The sequence below is a fragment of the Montipora foliosa genome, chromosome 3 (genome assembly GCF_036669935.1).
Source record: "Montipora foliosa isolate CH-2021 chromosome 3, ASM3666993v2, whole genome shotgun sequence".
NCBI lineage: Eukaryota > Metazoa > Cnidaria > Anthozoa > Scleractinia > Acroporidae > Montipora > Montipora foliosa.
Genome location: NC_090871.1, coordinates 42,954,942 through 42,971,874, shown reverse-complemented (window position 1 = coordinate 42,971,874; position 16,933 = coordinate 42,954,942). Strand labels below are relative to the sequence as shown.

The 16,933-nt window shown below is 37.9% G+C and overlaps 1 protein-coding gene and 1 pseudogene across 1 annotated transcript; one reads left to right on the top strand and one right to left on the bottom strand.

The window, feature by feature from the left end:
• Positions 1 to 3,422: 3,422 nt before the first annotated feature.
• Positions 3,423 to 8,832, bottom strand: LOC137994860 (uncharacterized; annotated as a pseudogene).
• A 198-nt stretch (positions 8,833 to 9,030) lies between these two features.
• LOC137995901 (uncharacterized) lies at positions 9,031 to 15,289 on the top strand. Its single transcript, XM_068841359.1, has 7 exons — positions 9,031 to 9,456; positions 11,991 to 12,052; positions 12,859 to 12,953; positions 13,065 to 13,165; positions 13,495 to 13,670; positions 14,706 to 14,876; positions 15,181 to 15,289. The coding sequence occupies exons 1-7, from the start codon at positions 9,031 to 9,033 to the stop codon at positions 15,287 to 15,289; spliced, it is 1,140 nt and encodes a 379-aa protein (XP_068697460.1).
• The last annotated feature ends 1,644 nt before the right edge of the window (positions 15,290 to 16,933 follow it).

Genomic DNA, 16,933 nt, shown 5'->3' with positions numbered 1-16,933 from the left:
ACAGCTTATTTCGTTCTTTAAATGTATGTCCACAATGTTGTAGACATGAAATCATAATATAAAACGGTAACATCTAAAATGTATGGGCTTGCGAAGCCTGAAGGACTATTTGCAATCAAACAATGGACCAAATCGGCTAAGGTCCGGCTCAGACCCCGTACTTCACATGAGCCAAATCGAATTCATTGAATTAAGTTCATGTGAAGTAAGGAGTCTGAATCAATTTAGAACGGCCGGTCTAATTCGGATCGGCTAAGCAGTTTTACCCCGCCTGGCTTAGCCGTGAATTACGGTCGTGGAGCGGCTTTGATCCAGACCCCGTACTTCACATGAGCTGACTCAAATGCAGAAATTATTACAACTTTGCAATTTTCTTCAGTCATAGTATGCTTCTGTGAATTAATTTCGGCGAAATTAAGTTCGGCGTCCGAATCATTTCAACCGCGATTAATTAATTTGGTTCGGTCTAAATTCGAATTCGATTCGACTCATGTGAAGTACGGCGTCTCAACAGGGCCTAACTCAACCTTGTACCCAAGACAAATCTACCGGGGTTAAGATTGTTTGTGTATGCTATTTACTGGGTTGCCAGTACGGCAATCCCAGTCGGAAAGTGAGTGGCATTTGTTGGGTGTTTTTTTTTCTTTTTCCGTGTCGATAAAAGTCTTCCCTGTCACTCCCCTGCTAAGTGGTGTCTTTTTGCATAGAACCTTCTGCTCGTATTTTCTTAGGATAGAGAGGGAAGTGGAAATGCGTAGATTTCTCTGGTGGACACAGTAGAATGATTAACTTAACCTGCAATGGCGTCGAAAGTTATGTAACGCGAATGGCGTTTTAGTGGATCTTTAAACAAAATATACCCTTATGGAGCTCAATAATGGAAAGTCAGTTGGATAAACTAGGCAGGTGGTGAAAAACCAACACCAGGAATCTCAAAAGCGACGAGTAATGGACTTCGACAACAATCTATCGCCCGTCGAGCCGAAATCAAAGTGAGCTGTATTTCTAAAATAATGTTTTACCAAGTGTGCTGTTATGTAGAACACTGAAACCGAAATGGAAAATTCTCTGATAACTTATGGGTTCAACAAAGACAGAGAACGAATCGAACACCTTACGTGGATCTGTGATCAACTCGTCACAGTCTTCAGGTAAAAAAAATAATTGGAAATGTGACAGCCAAGAATTATTTGAAAGAAAGCTTGTCGTGTATTTTGTGCTTCATCATTCAATGAAAAGGTTCTCCATGTAAACGGTTTGACCCTGAAATTTAGTTGCAATATTGCGCATATTTGACACGACTGAGTTTCTTCTCTTCCCGCACGTAATGAAATAGAAGGGGTTTTTGCCTCTAATAGCAAATATGTTGTTTGTTTCAAAAAATTGTTCCCTGGAAAATGTGGCCTTTATGAATTCATTGTTTTATGATATGCGAGCTTAACTGGATAGCTTTTATGCAATAGTAAAGCATTTTCTTCTCAAAATGAGGTTAGCGTCTTTCTGGTGTGTTAACTGAATTAAATCGTGAGTTTGTATTTGCCGTCTGCCGCGTAAGCTTGATTTCCACTCTCAAAATTACCTTCAAAACCTACTTTTTGCGTAGAATAAGCACTTAGAATGATGTTCTTGTTTTGCATAAAGCAAGCCAACAAAATCTGTACCTTGCTGACTTTGCATTTGTTAGCGTTAATAGTATTTTCGGTCCGATGCTTCTGTTTTATTAGGGGTATATTGTTTTGGTCTCCCATCCAGATACTAATCCCGTCGAACAGCGTTAACTTCAGTGAACTTTGGTATTACAAAGCTGTCAGATGCTCAGAGGGCACGCTTAAACTTGTGGTGAAAAGAAGTTGTGAGGGAACTTGAAAATTATCAACATGTCAGCCCAGAAGCCAATGTTTCTCGCTTCTCTTTTATTTGTTATTCTTCAGAGACTGGAATGCTGTAGTTCAATACCACACAATTCTAATTTTCTGTAACGTACCACAGGCAACCCAGTGTATGCTTCACGGAAGCATCTCCTTGCATTATAATGTAGCATTCATATTTTAATGATATGGAAATACCTGGAACAAAAAAGTTCCATTCCCAAAGGGTCTGAATTGGGTACAACATTGAGTTAGCTGACTAGGTCAATAGACCACTTCGGAAAATACCATAATATTCTTTGTTTGTCCCCCCAAATTTTGCATAAGCATTGTTTCCACTTTCTCTTGGGACTTACAATGGTCCCAAGAGAAAACAAAAAAAATGCTTATTCAAAATTTGGGGGTCAAACAAAGAGTATTATTGTATTTTCCGAAGTGGCCTATAGAGGCCACAATTCTCAAAATTGACATGACAAATCAAAGTCGTCGTTCCGGTCGCATGAAATTTCATGGTCATTTTCTAACATAAAAACCTTTTTCATTTTTTGGGATAAAAAGGTTCTTTTGTAAGCCTAGGAGGTTCTTATATGCAGGGGTTTGCTGTATTGTGGGTTCAGTTGTGTCACCATGACTACCCCATTTGTATATTTACCAGGTAACAATTAAGGCGGAAATAGCCGCTTATAACCATAAACCATTTTCTTTCTTAATCCCAGCCTGCCCAATCAATGAAAATCAATATTAAGAGGAAGATTAAAGTGACTCGACTATGGACTTTCGTCGATTTTTATCGATCATAAATAATTGGCTGCCAATTACAATTGATCAATAGATATCAATAGCAATTAAGAGATCTTCAATTGTGACTATCGATTTTCAGCCATTAATAAGACAAATTTATATAAATCGATTGATGATTATCGATTATATCGATTTTATAGTGTAGTAATCGATGACTTATTATCATTGGTTGGGTATGCCGGGCTTAATATATATCTTGCAATAACCGGTTCTTGATAACAAAGAAATCTAGTGTTATGCAATGGTTAATGCAGTATTGTATAACAGAACAGTCAGAGATGCTCTGCTAAATAAGTCTTATGAAGCAAAATATTTCTACAGTATGAACAACATTAGCAAAAAAAAAGCTAACTAAAAACCAGAAAAAAATCTGGCAATCATTGGGTATCTATTGTCACTGACAATTTAAAATCCAGTGGAGTACTTCACAGCTAAGGTTATGGGCAAGGAGAAGGGGAAGGGGAAAGATAATAAAAATAATAAGGTATAATGAGAACCATTTTAGGATGCCCAGCAGCCTACCAAAAACATTAACAAAAACATGCAATAATTGTAAAGCCTATTTGGATGTTAAGACAATTTTTTCTTATTTTATACTTTCACCTTTAGTTTTTGCAAATGAGTGATACATATAATTACAGTATATCTAAAGAATTATTTGTGGGTTACTTTCTGTTGAGCTCTAGTATTTCACAAGTAATGAAAATAAAACCCACGTATATGGCATTTGTGAAAGTCTTAAAATTGCATGAGTGCAACCAAGATTTCTTTGAAAACCCTTGGGATTTAATGAAGAAAATACAAAGGCATTACTAACCAAATCCTTCACAAGTGTGACTTAACATTAAGAGGAACTACTACAACAATGTTTTCTTTACCATTAGGAGTTCTTAAGTTATAATTTAACTCAGCTACAACACAAACACTATCAATTCTTGAGACAGGAATGAAAGCTGCCACTGATTCAGCTTCAAATGAGGGCAGACACACTTGAATTGGTAAACCAAAATAAAACCTTGCATGTGGATGAACTTTATACCAGTGAACACAAGCAAAGGTGTATGGGAGGTCCAAAGTTGCACCATTAGAGGACTGGACAGTCACAGTGTGTTTGAAGAAGTATTGTATAATCCCTGCAAAAGAAAGAAAAAATATTGGTATGGTAGGTACATTATTTTGATAAGAACTAATAGGTTACACTGTATCATTTTCTAGTTTGGTTTCCCTTACAAATCACTTTTGTGCCAATGTATTTATAACAGTTCTAAAAAAGAGAAATGAGCCTGTCTACCTGGACTTTCAAAACTGTATTTTTTCACAATTAATATGACTTAAATTTACTGATGTGATAGTACTGTCAATAATGGTCACAAACCTGCAAGTTTATGACTTTGTTACTTCAACAGTGAAAAAAAAAAAACCTATTTAGAATATATTATAATGACACTGTTCGTGCATTTCTTCACCTTTAATCAAAAGTAAACTACACTGTAACAATATTCCCAATCCAAATTTTCAAAAGAAAATAAACTAGACAATATAAAAGTAAACGTAAAATCAAAACAAACAAAAAGAACATGCACTTTGATATGATAAAGGTTCAAGAATAAAAGAAATAATTCAGAAACCTTCTTTGATAGGTTTTCAATCATACTTTTATTGTACAAAGCATGCAAGACTAGAGAGCAGTATAATACCTTCACTTATCACAGAAACCCACCTGGCCTTAGATCTTCTGAAGTTGTGTCTAATCCACTGGAACCATACCATCGAGCCATTATACAAGCAGATCGTTCACTTCGTGAATACCGGGAGTCAAGTTTCTGATCGTACAGCTGCAGCTGAGAGAACTGGCAACACAATTTGGGAACATAAACAATACAATCTTCTTTATGCAGAAAAGTGTACATTTTTGTCAAGGATTCAACTTCATTATCACTCATGTAAATTTCCTTGACTGGAGACGACACTCGAATGAAATGGTTGTCAAGGAAAGACAAATGAAAAAGGTCTGTTCCAGTACTAGCTTTAAGCTGGATACTCTTTCTGTACTCATCTGGCGTCATTGCCTTCTTCTTTGTCATTGCCAATGAGCCGCTGTCTACAGACACTAACATCTCTTTAAATCCAACAAACTCAATTGGCCAAGACATGTTCCTTACTTGCTGCCGCTCAATAAATTTTCTCATAAGTTGCACTTCAATCTGGTGGTTGTTCACATGCATAGCACCCAAAATGCCATTGTAACGTTCAAACGAAAAACACCAGAAGCCATAGACAGGACCAAAATCAAGAATGCATTCACATAAATGGCAATGAAGATGCATGTTTGGCGTCACAACAGATGTACCATACAAGTCTTCAACAGTTCTGCAAAACTTGACGAGGAGCTCATCTGCAAGTTTTACTTCAGAAGTGTTGATAACTGTTGAACACAGTATGTGACAAGCCTTCACAAATAATTTCCAGCATTGGAGATGTCTATCTGGTAAAACGTCCTTTAGAGCAAAGGTTGAAAATACCAATGCCCAGTTCTTAAACTGGTCAGCAGTAAAGCCTTTAAAGCTGGATGCAATCTTTGATGGAATTCTTCCAATACTAGAAGGAACTTTGAGCTTGTTTACTCGCTTTTGAAGCACTTTAAAGTCTTTTTCATCCAGCAAGTTTAACTCTTTCCACACCTTAAGCATTTTTCTTGTTGTGCCCAGCATCAAGTTGTGCATAGGATCAATGACAACAAAAGAAATAAAATCAAAATATGGAAGGTAAATCAAGGATGAGAATCGCACACCATAGGCACTCTCCTTTGTGTCACGTCCTTTCTTTGATGTTACTGTGTTTCGTACCCTCCATACATGCTCTCTATGCTCAGTGTTAGTACGCAAATTCCAGCTATCTCGATCGAATCCTGAGAAATCTTGTTTCTCTCCAAATGATCTTCTATGAAACTCCTTGGTACACTTGTTGCAACCTTTTCTTGCAGAGAATCCTAAGAAACCACAAAGTTTGCGAGATGCAGGAATGTCACAGCTGACAAAATTTGGGTCCAGTTGAGGGGCAATCCAACCAAACGCCATCCCAGAAGTCCAATAGCTCATTCACCAGAGGGTCCAAAAATGGATTCACATCTCTGCTTGGTTCCTGTGGGCCAGGAATAATCCCTACAACTGCAATGTTTTCTTCTATATTTCTTTCCTGTGGTGGCAAGTTCAGAAAACTTAAATAAATCACCCCAACACTGTATGCAGAATCCTTGTATGGCTGAAACCAATCAAGATTCAACATACATCCGAAAGTGTTAGGGGCATCAAAGAAAGGCTCTCCTTTTCCATTCTTGAAATTTTTCCAGACCCTTCCATCATACACATCTCCAAGAAGGTTGATATCCCGAGGGTGCTTTTTATACTGCTCACATTTATCAGCAAATCCAGGCCGTTTAAGGAATTCTTGAAGGGTTTTCTTCACTGAACGGTAGCAGAAAACCCTCTTTGCTTTTAAAGTCAGCTCTCCATGTTTTGAGCGTGTAGTTTTAAATAGAGATGCTCCACATGGTTTTCTCTGAGCTCTTTGTGGATGGCGTGGAAACTCTACAAAACTGCAACGCTCACCCTTCTTTCTTCCATTTACCAGAGTACGTACACATTCCTCAGGTTTGTAACATGAACTGCACTTTGGACAAACAATGAACTTTTCAAAGTCATCCCTATTTACTCCTAAAAAGTTCCTTACCATATACAGTGACTTAGGCAGCAGGTCTGATATTAGTTTGAGTTTACCACAATGAAGCAACCTTGAGAAAAGTTCCAGCAGCCTTTTCAAAAAACAAAACAAAGTGCTCACTGCAGCATCTGGTAAGTTATGCATGATTTTCCAAGTCATAATGAAAATAATTACAAGTTTGATGAGTGAAGTGCTCAATAAAGATGATTTCTTGGATAGCACAGACTCATTCTCATTAGCAGCATTATCCTCATCAGATGACATCATCAGGTTTTCAAACTGCAATTCTGCCTCATCATCAGTTTCTTCCTGGGACAAATGTTCAATAACTAAACTAGAAACTAAAAAATGCATAATTTATGACCCAAATATTTAATATTTAACTTGGGCCAGGGTCTGAAATTAATTTTCTTCTTTAAAAGAAACCAAATGGTGACTAACCAAACAATTTTAGGTTGCCAGACTAATTTTGGTTGACAAATTTTACCCTTGTTTTATTTTTTTCATCCACATTCAAATAGCAACGGATCTTGACAAAAATAATTATTATGAGCGTGACTTCAGTCATGTTAGACACCATTTTTTTCTTCTACACTGTACACTATGTTTTTATCCAAACCAGCTATACTTCTATTGAGGTAAGTTCGAATCATTCTCAATTCATACTGTAGCTTCCATAATACATACAAGGGCATACACTGTACATATATTCTCCACATACAAATTTTGTGACTGGTTTTGCATTGACTTGATGAGTTAAAAGGAAATGCACTCAAGTCAAACATCAGCAGCCAATCACAATAATTTACATAGTAAATTAAAGCTATACTTAAAGCCAAACTGTAACCAGAGCTAAAAATCAAAAGGGCAAAATTGACTTTAGATGTATCAACTATTGCAGCTGTGCAAGAACCATCAATATATGAAACATCCTTCTTTAAAATCAATCAATAAAGAAATAAGTAAATGTAAGGTTGACTTACATAAAAGTCTTCCACACTGTCTGTTGACTCGGCAGCAGAATTACAATCATCCACTGACACATCTAACATAAAAATTAATAAATAGGACATAAATTCTCATATTCTAGTCAAATAATTTTGAGTGAACAAGAGGGACCAAATGTTTTGATTCCGGAGTCGCCATCTCACATGCACTCAACCTTCCGTTATTACTAGCAAAAAATTATTATAAGCACTTATACATACACCGCAGATAATAATTTTATTCAGATATTAAAGCTTTGACAATCAATGCTCACCCATATCAAAGAATACAATGATGTTGATAATTGGTGAATAATTTAATTTGTTATTTTTTTGTGATTTCGATGGTCATTGATTATTGAACGCCATCCTCAATTGATTAAATCATTCAAAGAATAAAATCGATTCTGCAATTGATTGCGACTTTAAGTCCATCAAATTGTTTCACTGCTTTCAGTTTTTATAATTTCAACAAGTAGCAGTGGCACTTCCAAGACTTTTCAGTTTGGGGGTGCAGGGATGGCGCAGTGGTGAGAGCACTCGTCTCCCACCAATGTGGCCCTGGTTCCATTCCTAGAGTCATGCGTTTAGTTTGTTGGTTCTCTACTCTGCACCAAGAGGTTTTCTCCGGGTACTCTCGTTTCCCCTCTCCCCCCCCCCCCAAAAAAAAAGGAACAAAAAATTAATTTCAGTTTATGGTATCCTCAATTAGTGCTCCAGCACTAAAACAACTAGACACCTAAAGTTCCTTTCCTTTGCTTTCCAGAGACAGTAACTTTCTTGTATGTTTTTGTTTACCAGGTTTATACAATGTATCAGGCAAAATTAATGAATGAAACCAATACATGCAATCGAAAAGATGAATATAAATAATTTTAATCTTTTTCCATCAGTCTGACTAGTGAAAACCCTCAGCTGCAGTACCAAAATATACTCTCTACATGGTAATTCTAATTACTTTCATTGTCTACCTGCATGATAATTCATGGATACTTAGAAAGCAGAAAACTCAAGCTTATATATGCTGATTAAAAGCTTACCGAGGTCTTCTGGATTTTCAGTGGAAAGCCCAGCAAATTTTGCAGGGGATTCAGGGTATTCATCACTTGAATAGTGAAATTCCAGGTCACTTGAATCAGAATGGAAATCGATATCTTGCCTTTGCAATACATTGGGTGTATCTATAAGCGAAAAATAAGCTTAATGTTAAATCTGGTTAAATACAGCCGCAGCTTTTATAGATGGGAGAGCAGATCAAACACAAACAACACTTTGTTGATCAATATAAGACATGCGCTTTACCTGTTATCACTGTTGTCTTCCTTCGTTTGTGTGCATTGTAAGTCCGGATTGAGACTAAACGATCACAATGTTCGCACAATCGCTTTTTCGTTGTCGAACTATGTGCACTTTTATCATTCGCGGGAGACTTGTTACATGTAGGAGCCATTAACCACTTTTCTAAGTTACACTGTAGATGACATCGAGAAGAAAAGTTGGAATAAACAGAGGTAGGGAGGCCTGGCTACATAGCTGAAGCGGCAGCTTTGAATGATGGGCTTGTGGCGGGAAATCAATGGTATTACGGATTTATCACGAAACCATATTTTTCAGTTAAGCGTGCTCCTATCGTAGTCTTGTTTGATTTCGCAAACATGTCTCAAACTTTCACCTCGTTAAACCGCGGTAGAGCTAGCAATTTTTATTCAGCGCCTTCAACTCCGACCTGTTCGAGCAGTTCGAGTTCGAGAGCAAGTTCTATTAACAACAGATTGAATCGATCTTCGTCAAGTTCTGCTAACCGGTCTAGCGACTCTACTCCATTGTCCTCACGAGAGAACCGGGAAACGATGCAACAAGTAATCGCTGGTCTTGCAGCCTGCCAAAGAACCGTAGAGGAACTTCTACAGTCCGTGAAAAGTTCAAACGAGCGGATCGAAAAGCTGACAGACAAAGTAAATGCCTTTGACGACAAAGTGAAGACTTTATCACGCACCGATCTGGAAGACGCTGATGAGTCTAGCAGTGGTAATGGACGCGCAAAAAAGAGAAAGAGGCCTAAATCATCTCTTGTCGTTCAAGTAAGTATACTTGTTATCGTAATGAATGGCTCAGTAACTTCGAAACACCGGAAACCGGTGTTGGGTCACGCTGCACGCAATCAGTCTCATTTATTCCAACTTAGATCGTTCCAACTTAAAATGAAAGGTTTACCGCTAAGCCGACATGATCGCGTCGTTGAGTAAAAATGGTAAATGATTACATTTTCAAGGCTTTAGGGCTAAAATCTGTTTTAGATCTTAAAACGTAAGTTAAAAATTCAAATCTGTGATCCTTTGGCGTTGTTACTCAGGTGAGAAATTTTTTTTGATTAAAAATGCAGCTGACACTTTTGTTATGGAAGCACAGCCTAAATCTTGGTTTCCATAAGATCGCAAACGATCGCGGATTGCAGATCTCAAAAGATTGCAAAGAAGGTTTTCATACGATCGCAAACAATCGCAAAGCAAAGTTTTTATTGCACATTTTAGTCGGAGGAAATATAGAGAGCTTAGGCGCGCGATGATGGCAACCGGAAGTCAACTGTTTTGCTGTTTAACTTGTCTTCACACCACCTCATTTCTATTGTTAAGTATTTTTTGACTAGTAGAGACGATTAGTTTGAGAACGTGGGAGAGACCACTGACCAGGCATGCGAAATGTTCACTTACTGTTTCTGTACGTTTTATGTTAGAGCAGCGCCAAACGGTCGCGGAAGCTTTTGTTTCTAGAAAACGTGACTGTGATTGCGGCATCTCATGGGATGCGTTTCTACAGTTGAGCCCAAGTCTTAAAAGTCTGGCTTTCGGGTCAACACAAGAAGTTCTTATCGAAGGTCATTGTGATTTCTTGCTTCTTGGCTGTTTCTTTCGTTTTTTTCGAGTAATGGTATATGGATGTGTTAAAGTTTCGTCATACTTTCCAGGTGTCAGTTTTTTTTTATAACGTTCTTGTTTTGCCAGTATTTATGCTATGACAATGACATAAACATCATTTTGATGCTTCTTGGATGTAGTTTTGAATTAAGAAAGTGTTCTTTTTTTTGAACCTTAATTTTTTCTACATTAGGTTCTCAAACCAAACGCAGGTAGTCCTATTCTAACAATGATTATTCTGATTTTTTCAAGCTATCCATTTTGAGGTAAATTATTTTCAACCAGCGGTGTCTGCGATTTTCTATATATTGCGTTTTTCCTTTGTTATTTTCCATCATTGTTGTCGCCCTCCAATAATTCGTTTTCTCTAAAAACTCCGAGTGTCGACATTGTTCTCAACCTGTTGGAAAAGTCGATGAAAAGAAAACCACTGAACTTGACAAGATCCCTAGTAAGTTATTAAAAATGGCAGCTAGTATTGTTGCACCCTCACTAACAGACATACTCACAAAATCAATCCTCACGGGAATCTATCCAACTGAATGGAAATTGGCTACGGTGACATCGATCTTTACAAAAGGCTTAAAATCAGACCTAGATAATTATCGCCTGATCTCCGTTATCCCGCTAGCCTCAAAAGTGCTTGGAAAACTTGTCTATGACCAACTTTATCATTACCTAAAATGATAATAAACTGCTATCAACTTACCAGTCAGGGTTGCGTTCCTTACATAGAACCCTCAAAGCTTTGCTTGTGAGCCGACAAATAGCGGGTATGTTAACATCGACAATGGCTTCCTGAATGGAGTCGTTTTCATTGACCTTAAAAAGGTATTCGACACCATCGACCATGAAATCATTTTCCGCATGATCTCATACTTTGGGGCCGACCAGGCAACTATCATTTGGTTTCAATCGCGCCTACACAATCGGACCCAAAGATGTAATGTAAATGGAAGATTGTCATCTCCTCGCATTATTACTTGTGGGGTTCCGCAAGGCAGCATATTAAGTCCCTTCCTTTTTTTAATGTATATTAACGATCTTCCTAAGTGCCTCCGCGAGGCTTCCCTGAGAATGTTCGCTGACGATACCAATATAACCCTAACTGCAAAAACTCTCTAGCAATAACTCCTGAACTTATCAAACCTGTGACGAGACCTTAAAAAAATAACAACCTCAAATGTACACAACTATTGAGGGCTGCTTTCCATTCAACGACCATAGTTTGTCTTCTGAGAAAAACGTAAATTCTGGATAGGAACTTATTAATAATTTTCTCGCATTTCGCGCGCTAAATCTCTTACTCTTCTGACTTCTATATATCTGGTCGAATGTTGACTCGCAAGCCTCATTTCTGCGCGCTCTGAAACGAACACTACTGCAATGAAGGCTGAACTGTAAAAACAGCCATATTAAGCCTATGAAAGTAAATATGCGTTTGTTTTGCATTTGCATTGCTTCGTTCTGAGTGACTGGCCAGCAAAATTCGCGCAACTTCCTCAACGATCCGCGATTGTCTGCGATCATATGAAAAACGAGTCTTAACTGAACCAAGTCTACTTTACAAACGTAGTTTACGGAGCCAAAGTTAATAGAGTAAGGATAACACACGCTTTTCCATGAATTAATTTTGCCTCGTTATCAGTTTACAACATTTTTCTCAGTTTCACAGCTTGTATTTGGTCGTCTGTTTTTAGGAGGAAGTTCACAAGCTGCACAACAGCAGAGATACCACCAAGCAGTACAGAGGAAAGGAAGTGTGAGTAATTCTTTTAAAAACTTGAACCATTGTTCAATCGGCAGGTAATTTTTTAAGTAGCTTACGTTGATACTATATTTCAACATAACGTTCTCATCACTCTCCGTATTCTTATTCCGGAATAGGGTCAATCGAACGCACCCTTAGGGCCGATTTACACGGCACGATTTTTGTCGCATGCGACAAGCTCACGACGGGCCTACATGTACGACATGACTTACAATTGCCGCAGCGTTTTAAAAAATGTTTTAAAATGCTACGACATTTTTCCTGACGTACACAACAATTGTAAGTCATGTCGCGGGCCTGTCGTAAGCCGTTGTCGCATGCGACAAAAATCGTACCGTGTAAATCGGCCCTTAGGTTACTCTCGACTCTTGTACGTTTTCGGGTACCGGCATCAACTCTTCTGTTTTCCCGCCAAGTAATCGACTCTTGCGCGCTGTCGGTTAATTTAATGTCATTTGGCCCAGCGTTTTTGTTCTTTGAGCAGTAATTTAAAAAAATTCCAACCAAATAACCTGCACAGTTAGAAAGAAATCCTTGCATAGGTGCGTTATAATCTTCTCTCAATCATCACAACTTGATTACGCACTCTGAATTTCCAGCTCATTCAATAGTTTTACAGTATGTAACAGGCACTACATGAAATGAAATATAAATTAATGGGAAAGGGGTAAGAAAAATAGGTTTCCTCGATTGTCTCCCCAAAATAAAAATTGTCAATATTTTGTTTCGTACGGAAACATTTCCTACGCCGCTGGTACTGTACTGCAGACAATCTAATACTTTTTTCACCATTGTAGGGTCAGCAGTGTTCACAACAAAAAGGTCACTCAGCTTATTGTAGAAGAGCTTTGTCGCCAACCGGGAAGAGGATTTGCCAGAGCTGTTGTTGAAAGTAGGTAACAATGCAGCATACAGTACAGCAAGTCTGCAAAGTTCAATCACTATTGTAAACTTGAAAAAAATGACACCTACTTGGACTAACAAATTCCTTGTTTCTTTGCAGAAACAGCCAAAAAGTACCATGAACACATCCGTAGAAGTGCCTTGGGAAAAATTACTGACGAGATTAGAATGAAGAAGAAAATAAACCTTAGAAAAGAGAGGGTAAGCGATATTTTTACATCTGTCCGCGCACGAAAAGAACTCTACAAAGTTACTCATTCCGTCTGCCCATGACGTAACTATTACTTTATCCTACACATTAGGGCACATGCTGTCAAGTTCAAACATGACATTTATTTGCGGTTTTTTTTATAGTGCATTTTTTTTTGTTCGTTTGAAAAGCTTTCCTCTTTCCTGTGAAACATATCAATACTCCTTTTCTTACGGTACATGTATATACGTATATTTATCCAAACCGTCTTAACATCCTTCTATAACTAAGTCATCTTAGTCAATCCGTAGTAAAGACAAGCTTTCCTTTTTTGCCATAGAAATACGAAAGGAGAAAGTGCCAGGTAAAGGATGAAAAGGAGGCCCACGCCTTTTCAAAATTGACGAAAGAACACATGTCTACGGACGATGATGCTAACAGTAGTGAAGGTGAAGAGGGATGGGTTTCAAGGCCCCCTAGTTACAGAAGTCAATTGCTGACTCACTTTCTAAACAAGTAAGTAATACTGAAAAATACAATAAAAAGGAAAACGAAAAGTCCTGTATCAACTTAACTATTGAGAAGAATTGCAAACAGTAGAAATAGTAGTAATAGGCCATTCTCACAACACTCGCTGCGCTACGGTTACCTGGCTATCCCAGACAATTTCTACATAGTAAAACGATCAAGCGAAATACAGAAAATGCTTTTTAAAGAATACCAGTAGGCGCAAAACTCTGGAATGAGATGATATATACGTGATTATTTCCAAGGTAATGTCCAAGGGATAACAGCTTTTAATTTAAAAATTTTATTTATTGTTATTCTTTACTTATTGTAAACGTCTTCTGCGTTTAAATATGAATAATTAATATAATTTTCAGCGGTGAATGTAAGAATTCGGTGTTATATTCACCGCGCTACCCGATAAGGCTTGACTCTGAGGCCATGAGGGCGAGAGGAATAATTGTTTTAGTAAAATCCAACTAGCTGGTCAAAAAAATATCGAGACAAAACATCTTTCGCTAGTTAAAGCTAGACTTAAATCCTTTTCTGCGACCAAAACATTACAAATATGGCCGGCGCTTTCGCTACTGGTGGGCTATAACAAATAGCCTATTAGTAGCTCAACCAATCAGAACGCAGCATTGACAATAGACCACTAGTTGGATTTTACTAATCAGCATTAGTAGATACTAAAACAGTGGATAGCGTTGAACTCGCGCGCTGATTGGCTCGTCAAACTCCGGATATCCTGTGCTATTTACCTGCGAGCAACTCAGGAAAAAATGGCGTCCCGTGACAAGTGAAGAAAACATCCAAATTAATTTTTTGTGGTGTATATTATCTCACTGTTTTGTATATACTAAAACAACTATTCACCCCAGTGCCTAGATTAGCTCTAGCTGCCTGCGGCCCCTTGCTTAAGTTAAGAAAATATAAAGATTGTTGTTGTTGTTGTTTTTGTTAGGCTTCTTAAACAACTTTATTCTGCAGGCTAATTTCGTTATCGTTGCTGTGGTCATATGAACGTATTTCTCTTTTCTTTAGACTCGATAAGAGATACCAAAAAGCTGAGAGCTCAGTAAACAAGCGATGGAAGAGAACAAACGCAAGACAAGGGGAGAAATCGGAAAAAGAGCCTCCAAACGGTACGCCCAAGTGGGCACTTTCCGATGAGTGGAAGGCCCTCCTTGAACAAAGAAAGGAGGAGGCGCAGAGGTATGTTAAATGTTTCATGCACTTGACTACTGAAAACAAAAAAAAATAATAAAAGGACGTCGATATAAATCTTATCTAGCCGGCCGGCCGGCCTTCGACGTTCTTTTTCCATAAATCTCTCTTCAAAAACAGGAAAGTGGCACGATTTATTTATCGACTATGGCTTCTATTAGAAATTAATTAAACAAACAATGCACAAAACAACAAAAAAATATAAGTCGAATTTGATTTGCGCTCTAGTTAACAATTTCAAATAACTTCATTATGTTTCAATGAGTTAAACAACGTCAACTTTCATTGGCAGAAACGATGCAGATTCCGAAGAGGAGGAAGATGACAACACGAGGGAAGAGGAAGCGGAAGATGGCGAAAGTTCAGGAGAGGATACTGAATGGGAAGAGACAGAAAATTAGCCTAGTTTTACTAGGGTTCATTGCACAATTTCACAAAGAGATAGGAAATTAGATTTGTTAATTTTTCATTGTATGATTTCACAAAGACATGGAACGTTAGGCTTGTTGTAATAGGTGCAGTTTGTTTCTTAAAAAAAAAAGACATTTAGGTTTCTCCTTTTATCATGTTTATAATAAGATTTTGAAATGATGGTAAATTAGGTTGAATACAACATTACAGTTGGATTTCTATATTTCGTGATGTTTCTGTGACGAAAGGTGCTATTTGATATAAATAAAGCAAAATATTTCATTCATTCAAAAAACTTGCTTATCTTCTACATTCATAGTTTAGGCAATGCGCTCTTTTCTCTTTTTCTAAGGCCCCGTTCAGATTAGGTGCCCGTTACCAGGAACGGGTACTTGTCTGAACACGCTTTCGTCAGTTCCCGAGCTTTCTCCCCTGCTTCCCTGCGTTTCAGTCACGACAACGGTGGCCGGTGCAAAGTGGACGAAGAAAGAAAGAACTGGGGTGTCTGAACAACTTCCAGTTTAGTGCCCGGACAAGGTGTGGTTGAACGGTCATCTAGTCTCAACGGGGCCTAACACCTCTCTCGCTACATCTACACGGCCTTGAACATCCTTTATCCCTCTATTTAGGTCCCAAGATTCCATTTATATTTCGGATTGTGGGAGGTTGGGTAACATTATAATGTCTATATTACATTTGAGAATAAAAAGCAGTGTCCTGAATGCAAGGAGTAAAAACAAAAAAAAGATATGAGTCCGTAACACAGTAGGCGCTCCCAGTATATATCCTTCTTTTCGCAGTATATACTGATATGAACCCTGAACTATAAGGAATCCACCAAAGAATATTAGAATCCGTATACATACCTGCTATACAATTCCAGTATACCTTATGACTCACACAGTATACATAATGTATACTGACATGTATACTGAAATATAAGGAATTATGCTACATATGTATACGGTCCTGCTATTTTCTTGGCATACCCTGACGTATACTGGTTATTATACAGACCTTGCACATCCTTATACTTACCGTATACCACAATGTATACTGACTGTATACGCCCCAAGTAAGGGTCCGTATACAGCATATTTTACGCAGTGAGCGTTTACGAAAGGCAAGGATCAACTTGACCCAGTTGATGTTGAAACAACAAGGGGTATTGCATGTGTCCGCATCCATGTGGAAAGAGTCATAGGTCTGTTACGTGGCAAATACACGATACTACAGGGGACACTTCCTACTGATTTTTTAATGAGCAATCCTCATGGATCTCTGGAAGAAAGAATCCCCGCAATTGATCGAGCAATTAAGGTTTGTTCTGCTCTTGTTAATTTGTGTCCCCCAATAATACCATTTGACTAGGCTAATCCAATTTATTATTCATAGGTAGAGAACCAGTCAAACTCTAGAATATTGCATTCAATTTCTTGGTTTGTCAATAAATGTTCAGAAGGGGAAAATTTTCTCAATACTAGGATGCATTGTTTTCATTCTACATTTTGAGATGGACCACGAGTTTCAGTAGCTTTACACGAAGGGCTACACTGTAAATTGGAGTGGATTTGAGAGAGACCACTAGTTTTATAAATCAAAATTTAAGATAGGAAGTAGGGGTTCACTCTGTA

Excerpts from the sequence above, each read along its gene's own strand:
- LOC137995901 (XM_068841359.1), top strand. The coding sequence starts at position 9,031 with ATGTCTCAAACTTTCACCTCGTTAAACCGCGGTAGAGCTAGCAATTTT. Across the intron at positions 13,166-13,494 it reads TAAACCTTAGAAAAGAGAGG|AAATACGAAAGGAGAAAGTG; the intron begins GTAAGCGATATT and ends TTTTTGCCATAG. Across the intron at positions 14,877-15,180 it reads AGAAAGGAGGAGGCGCAGAG|AAACGATGCAGATTCCGAAG; the intron begins GTATGTTAAATG and ends TTTCATTGGCAG.